The 14055-nt window shown below is 37.8% G+C and overlaps 1 protein-coding gene across 1 annotated transcript; it reads left to right on the forward strand.

The window, feature by feature from the left end:
* Window positions 1-444: 444 nt before the first annotated feature.
* On the forward strand, window positions 445-5512 carry SEC61G (SEC61 translocon subunit gamma). Its single transcript, XM_006729833.3, has 4 exons — window positions 445-556; window positions 2204-2302; window positions 3553-3655; window positions 5322-5512. Exons 2-4 carry the CDS (start codon window positions 2209-2211, stop codon window positions 5329-5331), a joined length of 207 nt encoding a protein of 68 aa, XP_006729896.1. The 5' UTR covers window positions 445-556; window positions 2204-2208; the 3' UTR covers window positions 5332-5512.
* The last annotated feature ends 8543 nt before the right edge of the window (window positions 5513-14055 follow it).

Consider the following 14055-nt stretch of genomic DNA (forward strand, 5'->3'; position numbering starts at 1 on the left):
TGTTCTTTTTAAAGTTTTTAATTCCAGTCAGCTAACATACAGTGTTAGATTAGTGTTAGTTATACAATACAGTAATTCAACATTTCTATAAATCATTCTATTCTTCTCTTGATGGACCCCTGAATCATTTCACTTTTTTTTGACTATTACAAATAAACGTGCTATATTCTTGCACAAGTCTTTAGGTGGACATATTTTCATGTATCTTCAGTAAATACCTAAAATTGGAATTATGAGGTAATAGGGTGATGTGTGCTTAGTTTTATAACCAACTGCCAAACCTTTTCCAAAAAGATCGCATCATCTTACACTCCTACCAACAATAAGAGTTCTGATTGATCTCTATCTATGCCAAGCGCCGCAGCGTACCTCTTCCGGGATGCGTGTCCGAGCCGTACTTCGAGCTGCGCCTGCGCACTGATGTCTCCGCGTAAAGGACCAATGAACGAAAGGGTGGGCGGGCTAGAGGCCAGATAACCGGTTTCCGGTTCCGGTGGCCCTAGATCCGTTCGTTTTTGTGCTACGTGTCGCTGGCGTCTGAGTCGTTGGCTGGCAGGTGAGGCTCTGTCTCGTGGTGGGCTTGGGGATGAACCCTTTGTGACTGTCGGCGGCGGGCGTGGGCGAGCCGGTGGGTGTTGCCGGGAGGCTCTCGGCGGGCGGTAAGAAGGGCCGCTCGCTCAGGTCTGAGACCGAGGTCCGGCGCTTCCACCTACCTGCACACCTACTCGCACGGCCTTCTGTGGAAGCAAAGTCCCAGGGCCGCGGCCTCCCGAGATCCCGAAGGAGAGTGGCTCTGATGGCCTCTGGCCCTTCAGCGCTTCAAGTCCTGGCCCAGGCTTCGGCTTTCTGGCTGTTTGCCCTCGGCCTCCTCTGTGTGCAGCTCGTACGCTGTTGGGAGCTGTTGGTGTGTTCTGTGCTCTAGTCCAGAGTTAACGGCCAGCCGCCGGAGCCCCCTCGGGGTTGGCTTTGGGGATTTGTGTGTAGCGTCCTGTCTCGGAAGAGCTGTATTCAGCCCTGGCCCTACCACCCTTTCTGTGGGCTATGGTGGGAGGATTGGTCTAGATTCTAGATCGAGAGATCATAGTGTGTTACTGGATCCCTTCCGCTGGAAGTGAGTGCAGTGTTGTGCATTGTGCTTCCCCCCACCCCGAAGAAATAGCCCTTAGCTTTCTTCGGGACGTCTGTAAAGTTTAGCCCACTGGATTTGAAGAATTAAGTTAAGTGAACTACTAAGAAAACAGGCAGACCCAACGTACTTGGCTCAGGATGTTTAAGAATTTTAAACCGCCTGCCCGCCCTGGGTGAGCAAAGTGGAGCTCAGAGAGTTTATATTTCATAGACAGGGATTTGAACCACCAGCTGCTCTTAAAGTGGGACTCATTCATTGATTTAACAGAAATTTATTGAGTGTTCATGTGCCTGGCCACTCGTCTAAACACTAGAGATAAAGTAGGATGCAAGGAGTAAATTGGCCTCATTCTTTAATAACCAGTGGCTCTCAAAGCTGGGATTGGATGATATTTCTCTATTGGGCGATGCACGTCTCAGAAGAACCTGTGTGATGAAATGTAAGTGGTGTTTTCTTAACAGGTGTGTCCAAACTAAAGGTTTGGAGTATAGGTAATAGCTTCTCAGAATCCGGATCTTGGTTTAGTTAATCTTCTGAAAATTTTATAGCTCTATTCCACACAAATACACTCTTTTCTGAAAGTGTTGTGTGGCCATAGTTTAGAACAATCAGATTGAAATCCATGTTACCTCTAGTCTAGACTCTTGCAGCACCGTAGTTGGCCCTCACTGCACTTGACACTGGTTTCTGAGCGTTTAAGATAAAATATAGAAAATATTTGTTGGATCCCAACGTTGCTGGTTCCTTAGCAGGAACAATGAGAAGACCGCAGAGTGGGTAAGGAGAGGATGGGTTGTTAATTATTTAGCCTGTTATGTTAGGAGCATAAAAACGGAGGTAAGACCTGTGCTTTTTTTATTGCCTTTGATCTGATGTTTCACTGGAGTTTATAAAAATAATGTCAGTTTAGGCTTGGAATCTGTATTTTTTTTTGTTTTATTTTATGAGATGGAATTGACTCATCTCAGACATGAATTCCTGGCTGGTCTCCTTTACATTTTGATATACCTGAGCAAGTACTTTATGATAAGGAATACCAGTAAGTATCTTTACTCCTTTGTTTTGTTTAAACAGGCATCATGGATCAGGTAATGCAGTTTGTTGAGCCAAGTCGGCAGTTTGTGAAGGACTCAATTCGGCTGGTTAAAAGATGCACTAAACCTGATAGAAAAGGTAATAGCTTTAAAATGGGGGGAAAGGTTAAATCTTTGCATTTTCCTAAGTCTTTTCTTTGATTAAAATCTTCCTGTTTCATAACTCATGCATTATTTCCATCAACATTTGTAGTGATTAATTTTGCTTTATTGCTTTTTAATCCTGTCACTTCTTCCTAAATTTTATACACTTTTTTACACTGTACAGATTTTTCTGTTTATGTATTTTCAAATGGTGAAATATTATTACAGTCTTATTTTCCATGTTAGGTTTGCCTTAGTCATAGTTAGTGACTTCAGAGTTTTTAATATGTTCCACATTTCCACTCTGGAAAATCTTTTGGAGTCCTCCCTGCTCTGCCACTGCCCCCCTCCCCTTTCCTCCCCTAAGCAAAACCTTAACATGAAATCAACAGTATTGTTGTTTCCAACCTAGGAAGTTAAATTCATATTTATCGTAATTCATCTGTTAAAAGGTGCACCAGAATTTGTTTACCTTTATTCATTTGAGTGCTGCCCGAAGTTAGGAGCTGGGAATGTAATAGAGAATATATTACATTATAGTATATATGTAGTATAATACATAAAAACATGTAATAGAGAATAGTCCTTGCTCTTGGGTAGTTTAGAATCTTTCAGGGAAGACAGTCATGAATGGCAATTACCACTTTAATTACAGCTGTGATAATTACTATAGAAGAGAAATAGGAGTTTGGACAGCACATAATAGGACTAACCAAGTCAGGAGGGCAGGGGGAGCCCCCTGAGGAAATGACATTAAATGGAAACATTTACATAAGATTGTGCCCAGCCCAGTTTGATTTCTCAGGCTTTATTTCTGGCTTCATTGTGATATCAAAGACAACAGACCTATTTATAAAAAAAAGTCATGTTCTGTGTTTCTATAATTAATACTTTTAACAGTATAACAACTTTTAAAACATTCTGTATATTTTATTCATGTTTCATTTCTTTTTGGTATTCTGTTCATTTGCTAAGAAGGTAGAATATTTTGTTGCTTGTTGGTGGATTCACTAGCATGGGTAGCCACTTTATTTCTCTGTCCTTAAATATCAGTAAAATACGAAAATTTAAAAATCTGTCAAGCAATTTGTTTCTTAATATCATGTTTTGTTTAATTTAAAATTATATATTTACTATCAGGAGAAATGTACACTAGTATGTTTATTTATGTCACTGTTAGTTTTCTCTCCTATACTTGCAATGACAATGCAAAAAATAATCTAAATTTTGTGTTTTTAAATCCAGAATTCCAGAAGATTGCCATGGCAACAGCAATAGGATTTGCTATAATGGGATTCATTGGCTTTTTTGTGAAGTTGATCCATATCCCTATTAATAACATCATTGTGTAAGTAAACTTTTTGAAATAGACAATGTCTAGGATAGAATACCAGTTGAAGGGCACCTGGGTGGCTCAGGTGGTTAAGTGTCTGACTTGATTTTGGCTCAGGTCATGATCTCAGGGTTGTGAGATTGAGCCCCGCGTCAGGCTCCTCTTGGGGAGTCTGCTGGAGATTCTCTCTCCCTATCCCTCTGCGCTTAAGAATGGAACATTATCCTTGTTAAATTCCTTTTTCCTAGATTCCCTTTGGAAAGACTTTTGAGTTTTTAATCTATCCAACATTGTTACTTATCCTAGTTTTGTACTAGAAAATCTTTTATTTCATTGTCTCAGTTGTGGCCTAACTGTTTAGGACAGGCACTCTTAGCGCCCCCTTTTGGATTGAGATTAGTCGGATTGTTCCCAAGAGGGTTTTGAAACAAGTATTTGGTTTCCTTTCTCTTAATTCTTTCCATGGCAAACACACAATATCTTTTACCAATCTTACCAGTCAGAGATTGTTCAACAGCTAGTTACTTAGAAAACTTGTCTTCTAGTAACAAAATTCTTTCAGAGTTTAAGGAGTTAAAAATCTACCTTCAGATAGTTTTTACATTAACATGAAGACCAAATAAAACATTCTGTGAGAAAAGCTACCAAAACTTACTCTTTTCATGGTATTCTTTGACATCTGTAAAACCAAAAGATCTTTTTTTCCCCTCTTGAAAAGAGCATAAGTCACTGTTCTGGTTATTTTGGGATGATAGCAAATGAAATATAATCACAAGCTTCTCTTTCATTAGGCTAAATTACCACTTTTTATTTTCCTTATGATAAAAGTTTTCCTCTTCTATACAATTATAGCAGTCAAAAGTAATAGCCGTAGTATGATAATTTAAAGGACTTACATAGTTGTGGATATTTTAGTTACAGCAATACAATTTAATAACATAAACGTTAAAAATACTTAACATTAAAGCATATATTCAGGAGTATTTCTTTCAGGCGTATTACTTTCATCTAGTAATACAATTACTTTTCTTTTTTTAACATTACTAAACAATACTAGGGGCGCCTGGCTGGCTCAGTTGGTAGAGCGTGCCACCCTTGATCTCAAGGGTGGTGAGTTCAAGCCCCATATTGGGTGTGGAGCCTACTTAAGAAAAATTATTAAACAATACTGAAATGTATATCTCCATATACTGTTACAATGTTTAGGCTTTTGAAATTTAGAAGTTCTTTTGTAGAAAAGGTGATTTTTGTTTTTAGTATGATTAAACCCCTGTTTTTTAGTGATTGTAGTTGGGAACGGTTGAGCTAGTTTTATTCTTTATTTTTAACTGGCTGATTGTATATCAAATTGAAAAACTTAACCAACTAACTGTCCTGTATGTAATTGATATTTTCCGTCTTGTTCAGAAAGACAAGACTGTTAAATAAGACTTACACTGTTAAACACATTTCCCAAAAGAGGATTTTGAGTTTTTAAGATAAGCCTGTGCAGAAGCCACATCATCTCTAAGGATCTTTTCCGTTCCAAGATTTCAAAGTACAGTTTCTTCTCCTTTATGCTCTCTTGGGGTTCTCAAATAACTGATTTTAGTTCTATAAAATTATAGCGTATTGCAATTTCAAATAATTATTATTAAAATGTTCTATACACTGAAATGGACCATATTTCTTTCTTTTACAGTGGCGGCTGAATACCTTTTTAGAAGAGTTTTTCATTTTGGGGATTGGTGAATAAGTGAGGATTTGAGAAGCTCATGGAGTAAAAATTTGCCTATATGTTTTGTGTTTTTCTTTCATTTTTTTGTCTTCCACGGTGTTTTGTATTTGTAAATTAAAACAATTTCAAAATAAACTTATCTTTTTTCCATCATAGATATTTATCAAATTTGATAGGAAATAATGGGTTATTTTCCCTCCTTCCCTTCTTACTCTCCTTCCTTCTGTCCTTCATATTAAAGAAAATTAATTTAAAGAAATTAAAATGAAATACTGTACTTTCTGAGTGCACCTCTCTTGGATAAACATTTTCCTATCATGGAAGAAGAAACAGAGCAAGTTAAGGGTGGTAAAGGTAATGAAACAGTTTGAGGGTAGGGTAGGAGTTTTGTCCGTAAGCAGTCAAAACACAAGCAGGTGGAGCTCCTGTAGAAGTTTAGGTGCTACCTGAAATAGCTTCTTGAAAATAGCTGTTAAAACTTCTTCAGACAAACTAGTCACACTGTCATAAACATTAGAGTCCAGAATTAGGTGAAGAATTAACTGGTAATTGAATGTCATGAAAAATTGCCTTCTTTCCCCTTTTAAAAAAACGTAGTAAGAGAGTTTATTCCCCTTTGGAAGAAAAAAACAACAGTTTTTTTAGCCTGTTTATTCAGTGTTTAATTACCGAACTTTATTTCCCAAGTTCTAATATGTTTATAATAAATTGGTTAGCAGCACTGAGAATTATTGAATTAGTATATCCTACATCTGAAACTAATATAACTATGTTAATTATACTTGAATAAAAATGTTTTTTAATTGGTTAGTAGCACATTGATGAATGTCCTCTGATTCTTCATGAATAAGGTAGGCAGGAGTCTACCTGGTATGGTTGGGCAGTGTTCCTCAGTTTTGGAATCCATGGTGCAGAGAGCACTCTGTTCTCATAGTGATAGTAACTGATTTTCTGCCTATTTTTTAAATGCTAAGTACTTCAGTTTTAAAAGAATGGTTGCTTTCAAAGAAATAAAATAATAGCCGTGGACCTATAATCATAGGGAGTCCATATGGCCACATTTTACAGATACTAAGCTCCTTAAAGCCAGAATGTGTGTGTGTGTGCGTGTGTGTGCACACATGTACGTGCATATGTGTATATATGCACAAACGTATATATGTACATACATGCACATAATATACGCATACAAAGTTTGCTAGAAATTACTCTAAAATGTAGACGTGCTTTGCCTCTTGCAAATGTGTTTCTCTTCTTATTGGATAGTATTTTGATAAAAAGTAATTATGAATCCCTATTGATAGCATGTATTTTGGCTGTTCATTTTTTATTTTGCTGACTTGCTGGTTCTTGACACAAGGTATTACATATTTTATATTTATACATGTAAAATGAAGGCTGACCAATAATTGGTGATAGAACAGAATAACCTTCACACTCAGTTGAATCTTAGGTAGGAAAAATAAAACAGGTTTTTCTTATTAACCATTCTAGTGTATCTAAGAGCTAGTGCATTTGTGTTATAAAACAGTACTTCTTAAACTTTAGCAAGTATAAGAATCATCTGTGAGAGTTTCTTTAGGATGTGGCTCCCCTAGAGATTGATTCAGTAGGTCTGGGTGGGTCTGACAATATGCATTTCTTTTTCCCTGCTGATGGCTGCTGGTATGTGGACCACACTTTGAGTAGCAAGGTTTTAAAGTTCTTAATACTTTTTTTTTTTAAAGATCTTATTTTTAAGTAATCTGTACACCCAATGTGGGACTTGTGCTTATAACCCCAAGATCAAGAGTCACATGCTCTACCGACGGAGTCAGCCAGGCGCCCCCAACAGTTGCTAATGGTTTTGTGTTGTTTAAACACCTATACGAAAGTAAAAGAATGCCCTTTTTATGGTAGTTCTGCCATTTCCATGAACCCCTATGCCTTAAAGCAAGCGCTTGGCCACCTAGTCCACTAGACTATAACCACAAAAAGTCAACAGAAAAATACACATCAAGGGGGGAGACAGTAATAGTCTAGACAGCATGGCAGAGCCCTGACAGAAGAGTAGGAAATAAGGCCTGGTTCCAATTCCAGTTACTTTGTTACTGCTTAAAAGCAGTGTTTTACTCCCAAATCTGTTCTTGGGCCGTTTGTCTCTCACTTGTTAGGAAGGTTCTACTTGGAATGAATGATATTTAATTTAAACTGAGTGCAGGAGGCACCATTGTGTTTTGTGCTCGAAGGAGCACCTTATGTCAAAGTTTAAATGAGCTGAAAGTGTTTAAAATGAGCCGAATTCTACCTCTTAAGTTACACACTGGTCATAATTTTGCTAGAGAAGGTCTTTTCTGGGTAGATTTCAAGATTCTTTGGATGCAGTTGTCTCATTTTCTGATGCTTATTCAACCTATCCCCTTCTCACTCCACAGCCACTCTTACAGTCATGTATTTGCTTGTCTCATGCGTTTCAGCTCCTAATCAACTTTGCTTATAGTGTGGTTTGTGGGCTCCTGGAATGTCTTGCTATCATGAAATGGCTCATTGAAATAGGACATCAGTCGATTCACTAATTACAAATTATTCAAAATGTACCTGCATCCTCCTACCAAACACTTGTTGAATTTCTAAATGAATATTACCACAAATGTTGACAGACTAGTAGAGGTCGGAGCATATGCTTTATAGGATTAATACTTACATAAGGCCTTACAGTTTTCAGACTGTTCCTTCTCAGTTGCTCCTCACAATAACCCTGTGACAATGTTGATACTGTATTCTCCAAAATAATGTATACAATTTACTTCTTAGCCCTCCACTGCCACACATCATCACACCTGGATATTTTTTCTTTGTTGTCTGCCCCACTAACATAGAAGTTCCAGGAGAGAGACATTTTGTCTAATTTATTGCCAAATCCCAAGTGCATAGGGCAGTGTCTGCATGTAGTAGCCACTGCTTATTAAATGAAGGAAACAAGTGTATACACTGCAGATTTAATAATCTCTTGCTTGTAAAAGGGCAACATAGATCATGAAAATTTAAATCACTGGGCTAGTACAGTGCCCAAAGCAAATCCTCAACTTTTCTGGATCCAGCAACCTAGTATCAGAAAATTAATATACACATATGTGTATGTGTGGTTGTTGGTTTTTTGATAAAAGAACACATACATATATGTGTGTGTATATTAGTTTTCTTCATATAGGCCTGCACCATGGTCTTAAACTTCATACTCCTTAGCTTTTCAACTTGGAACAGTAGCAATTCTGGGTTTTTAACCTGCTGTGCCTTCTTTCCCCTCCCTGCCAATGGCCTATATAGGAAATCATTTCCTTCTCCATTAATGATTTAGGATTCCCTCTTGTATCTCCATATGGCAATGTAATTTATTTTATTTTATTTTTAAAGATGTGATTACTTTTAGTATCAGTACAATTTGTAAGGTTCGTTCCCCTGCTTTCAGAGCCACACCTGACATTCTGGGGGCCACCTGCAGTCTTGACTGTGGACTAGCCAGCCTTGAAAGAAAGGACTTACACTTGGAGCAGATGATCCTAAAAAACTCTTCTGGCATTATTCTCTCTAAGCATAACAGGCATAAAAGGCTCTGCCCTTCCCCATAGTAAGAAGAATATTATCCCTATAGATGTGAAAGGACTTTGAAGGTAAACTGTATAGACATGAAAGAGATTACGTGTTTTTGGAAGGTCAGGAATGCAGAACCAAGTGAAAATATGTCAGGACACTTGTCACAGTAAGTCACAATAAACTGAGTCAGTAACAAAGCAAGTTCATTGTCCTCGCCGGGAAGAACAGTAGTTGGTTGCACCAACAGTGCCTAGGGCAGAGTCCTAGAACGTGTCACCTTAGGTTAAGTTTCCCTAACCTTTTTGAACTGCAGTCTCCTGATCTTCAGAATGGGGATATTAATGCCCAGCTTTCAGTGTTGAATTCCCTTAGGTTAGAAAATATGGGTGAATAAAGTGGGCACAGTGCCAAGAACATAGGTATTTTAATGTTAAATCTTGTTTTATTTCTCTGATCCTTCCACCTCCTCAGAGGCAGTGTTCACTGAAGCTGTAGTTAGCTGGCCTTCTTCCTCCGATTGGTATAGGCTGGAGTTCAAATTATCTTCATATGGCATTGTCTGTTGTCCAGACAGCTTGCCCACAGTCATGTTAAAATAATTTCTCACATTGTCTGTTTCCTAACCCAAAGTGCAAGGAACTCACATTTACCAAAGGCCTGGGGGAATTTAGGTTGAATTCAGTGAACTGATTCCCTACTATTGGCTAAGAAGTTGGCTAGGAACTAACAATAAGAAGGTGGGCTTGCTTGCTTTTCTTTTTTCTTTTTCTTTCTTTCTTTCTTTCTTTCTTTCTTTCTTTCTTTCTTTCTTTCTTTCTTTCTTTCTTTCTTCTTTCTTTCTCTTTTTTCTTTCTTTTTTTTCTTTCTTTTTCTTTCTTTCTTTCTTCTTTCTCTTTCTCTTTCTCTTTCTTCTTTCTCTTTCTTTTTCTCTTTTTCTTTTCTTTTTTTCTCTCTCTCTTTCTTTCTTTCTTTCTTTCTTTCTTTTTCTTCCTTTTTTCCCTTTCTTTCTTTCTCTTTCTTTTTCTCTTTTCTTTCTTTTTTTTCTCTCTCTTTCTTTCTTTTTAAAAGATTTTATTTATTTATTTATTTGACAGAGAGTGAGCGAGCACAAGCAGGGGGAGTGGGAGGCAAAGGGTGAGGGAGAAGCAGGATCCCCATGGAGCAGGGAGCCTGGGATTGTGACAAGACCTGAAGGCGGATGCTTAACGACTGAACCATCCAGGTGCCCCAGAAGGTGTGCTTTCTTAAGAAGCAAGAAGAAAGTGTGTAACCTCCACCCTGGCCGTGTAAAGAGGGTGCAAAAAGTCCTGTTGGTAACAATTTATTTTGACCACTTCCCTAGTCATCGTAGGGTAGAAAGAAGTACAAGCGCTGCAGACAACAGAAAACGGCACGGTCGGTCCTTGTAGTAAGCTGTGAAGTCGCGATCTCAATGGTGCACTTGGGGGGTGCTGGCTGGCTTAATAGAGCATGCGACTCTTGATCTCAGGGTTGTAAGTTTGAGCCCCACGTTGGGTGTAGAGATAACTTGAATAATTTTAAAAATAAAAAATAAAAATTGCACATTTTACCTGTTTAGTTTCTGAAGAAATTGGGGAAGATGATTTCTAAAGTGCTTTTCTGTGATCTAGTTTATTCAGAGAGGACTCTAAGGTATCTGTAAAGGTCCATACCCCACCAAAGCCGGCCTTCAGTTCAAGAGCACTCATTGGGTCTGTAGTGTTTTCTTCTGACACCAAGTATGTGTCATTTCTCCATACCAATTCTCCAATTCTATGAAACCATCTGAATATCCAACTATTCATTTCAATTCTGACACTGTCTCCCTAGAGTTAGCATCAGCTCAAACAAGTTAAAGGACTCAGTCCCACAAGATGGCCCTCACTTCAGATGCCAGTTGCAAATGGGGTTCCCAGACAGCCCACACTACTGCCCAGCTGACCACAAATGTGGGGGTTCTCACAATCTACCCCCTTCAGATTTGATAATTCCCTAGAAATGACTCACAACTCAGGAGAGTGCTCTACTTTTATCTTTATTAGAAAAGATACAACTCAGCAACAGCTAAATGGAAAGGATGTATAGGGCAAGATATGAGCGGGGGAGAGGGGAAAGAGGATGCAGAGCTTCTGTGTCCTCTCTGGATGTGTCACTCTTCTAACACATTGATGTGCTCACCAACAGGGAAACTCCCTGAACCCCATCATGTAGGGGTTTTTATTGAGGCCTCATTTATGTAGATATAGTTGATTAAATCCGTAGCTATTGATGATTAGATTTAATTTCCAGCCTCTCTTGACCCAGAGGAATCCTCTGTCTAATTCTGGTTGGCTTTCAGTCATCAGCCCCCATCCTGAAGCCACTTGGGGGCCTGCCAAGAGTCATCTCATTAGCCTAAATTCAAATGTGGTCAAAAGAGGCTCCTTATAATTAACAAAAGACACCCCTATCACAAGAAATTCCAAGAGTTTTAGGAGCTCTGTGCCAGGAACCAGGAACAAGGACCAAACATATATATTTTTTTATTATACTACATGGTCCTTATGGTCCTTAATGAAAAAAAGAGGGGGGATTCAAGAGTATATATATATGAATGTGTAGTGTGTGAGGGTGTGTGTACATATACAAGTGTATTTATATGCTGTATATTTAAAGAAATATATGCTGGCCATTCCCAATATTTATTACATATTAGTCTTTCCCCAATGTATTATTGTTCAGTAATAACATGGTAATATAAGAGTCTTCACAGACAAACTTGAGCAGCTAAACTTGGAAAAAAAGTGTTAGCATTTGAAGAAGCATACAAGATCCTCAAATCTATTCTCCTTTTACAAATGAGGACATTCCAGCACTCCCATCTCATTTACGATTGGCCTTCAGAATTCTACCGTAAGTAGAACTCCATTCTCCATCTATGTATGTATGTATTTATGTATTTACTTATTTAACTTACTAATCTATTATCAATATGGAGTCATTTTTTTAATGGTTTATAATTAATTTCTGTCAAATTTGTCATTATTAAAACTTATATTAAAAACAAAAGTAATAAATACCAAACACTCATCACTTGCTAAGTATTTCTTTTTCAGGGTTCTGCTCAGTTGTTTTCCTTTACCTGACCTGGATTGTCTGAATTAGTTTCTGCACAAATAAGATTATTAAGAGTACAGAGTTTTTTCACCTATTCTAAATGCCCTCTGGCAATATTATGGGTCTTAATGTTGACATGACCAGACCTAGACTAAGCCATAGTCAGAACCAGCAGTTGCAAAACTATACTTGTAAACTAGACTGAATATCTGAATTTTCTATAGCAGTAAGACATATAGAATAAATGTCAATAAGGGGTAATGTTTAGGGTCAATAAAAAATACGTAATGTGTAAAACAAAAATACATAATATGTGAAACAAGTTTCAGGTAATAATACTTAGCCTTACTCAAACTACATGCTGTGCATTCTTTTATTTTCTATTAATTGTATTCTATTTTATTTAAAAAAAGGCTTGTACTCATGAAGTGGAAGGGGCAGAGGGTTACTGCTTTCAGCCTCTAAAGGACAGAGGAGCCCTTTAACAGATCAATGGATAAAGAAGATGTGGTCCATATATACAGTGGAATATTACTCATCCATCAGAAAGGATGAATACCCAAATTTTACATCAACATGGATGGGACTGGAGGAGATTATGCTAAGTGAAATAAGTCAAGCAGAAAAAGTCAATTATATGGTTTCACTTATTTGTGGAACATAAGGAGTAACATGGAGGACATTAGGAGAAGGAAGGGAAAAATGAAGGGGGAAAATCGGAGGGAGAGACAAACCATGAGACTATGGACTCTGAGAAATAAACAGGGTTTTAGAGGGGAAGGGGGTGGGGGGATGGGTTAGCCTGGTGATGGGTATTAAGGAGGGCACGTACTGCATGGAGCACTGCGTGTTATATGAAAACAATGGATCGTGGATCACCACATCAAAAACTAATGATGTATGTTGACTAACATAACATAATAAAAATAAATAAATAAATAAATAAATAAATAAATAAATAAATGGACAGAAGAGTCAGATAATGAACTCATCATTAACAACCAGCCATAGACTGAAGACCTGAGGTTCTTTGAATGTTCAAGACTATATAAGCCCTCAGAGCCTTTGCATGACCCAGGACCTGGTGGGGCAATCTTTGTAAACAGCTGAGGTTGAATTTCTGACAACTTATAGGATGGGGCTTTGGAACAGTTTAACTTTTATTAGTCAAAAAAGACAATGTGAATTTCTCATATCCTAGTTTTATGGTCTGTACCTGCCATATTCTGTAGCTATAAACCTTTGCACCTTTCACACACATACATTTTATCAAACTTATTAAGGAGCAAGGTTTTTAGTCAAGTGGTGCCGAGGCTTGTAAATAGTATCAACCTTCAGCTTCAACGCTTCGACTTGCCAGTCCCACTGTCTAGAAGCCTAACTTGTATTTTAGCTGTTTCTTCTGGTAATTCTCTTAATCTCAAAAATCATAGGACTTATTTCTAGGTTCACCTACTTAGATATACTATTGCTTCTCTGTTAGGATAGATGATGCTTTAGCTCACTTACATGCCTGCTGATTTCCTTCTCCATCTTCCTAGTATAAACTATTCTTAATTGCCCTGACTACCTTTGTGCCTTTGAACAGTATATTTACACCTCTATTTTTTGTTCTAACAATGTGGGCAGTATCTTTTTTTTAACTCCCCACCTTGAGGATGAGGATATTTGTGGACTTGTTTCTCTCTTTATTTGGCGGCTGCTTTCCATCACCTCTCAGCTCTCACCCTTTGAACTTCTACATTTTCAGACTTGATAGCACTTACTCTTGTCATTTTTTGCTTTGTAAATATGTAGATTCTAAAACTTAAAAAATTAATAAATGGTGTTTACATTACCGTAACAAAATAAATATTGCTAAGGTCCCAGCCAAGTAATGTGTTACGGTTACGTTTCTTTTTTGATCAGCTTTCTGTATATTGTGTATTTATGTTTTTATTTCGATTTTCCTTAACATTTTCTGCCTTTATCACTGTGTCTCAAGGAGTATCACATGTATGGCATTTTCCCTTCTCTGCATGCCTTCCCA

The sequence above is a fragment of the Leptonychotes weddellii genome, chromosome 12 (genome assembly GCF_054177405.1).
Source record: "Leptonychotes weddellii isolate Sample4059 chromosome 12, ASM5417740v2, whole genome shotgun sequence".
Taxonomy (NCBI): Eukaryota; Metazoa; Chordata; class Mammalia; order Carnivora; family Phocidae; genus Leptonychotes; species Leptonychotes weddellii.

What these genes read in the sequence shown, in the direction of transcription:
- SEC61G (XM_006729833.3), top strand. Translation starts at nt 2,209, where the DNA reads ATGGATCAGGTAATGCAGTTTGTTGAGCCAAGTCGGCAGTTTGTGAAG. An exon ending in CACTAAACCTGATAGAAAAG is followed by an intron (nt 2,303 to 3,552) that starts GTAATAGCTTTA and finishes TTTTAAATCCAG; the next exon opens with AATTCCAGAAGATTGCCATG.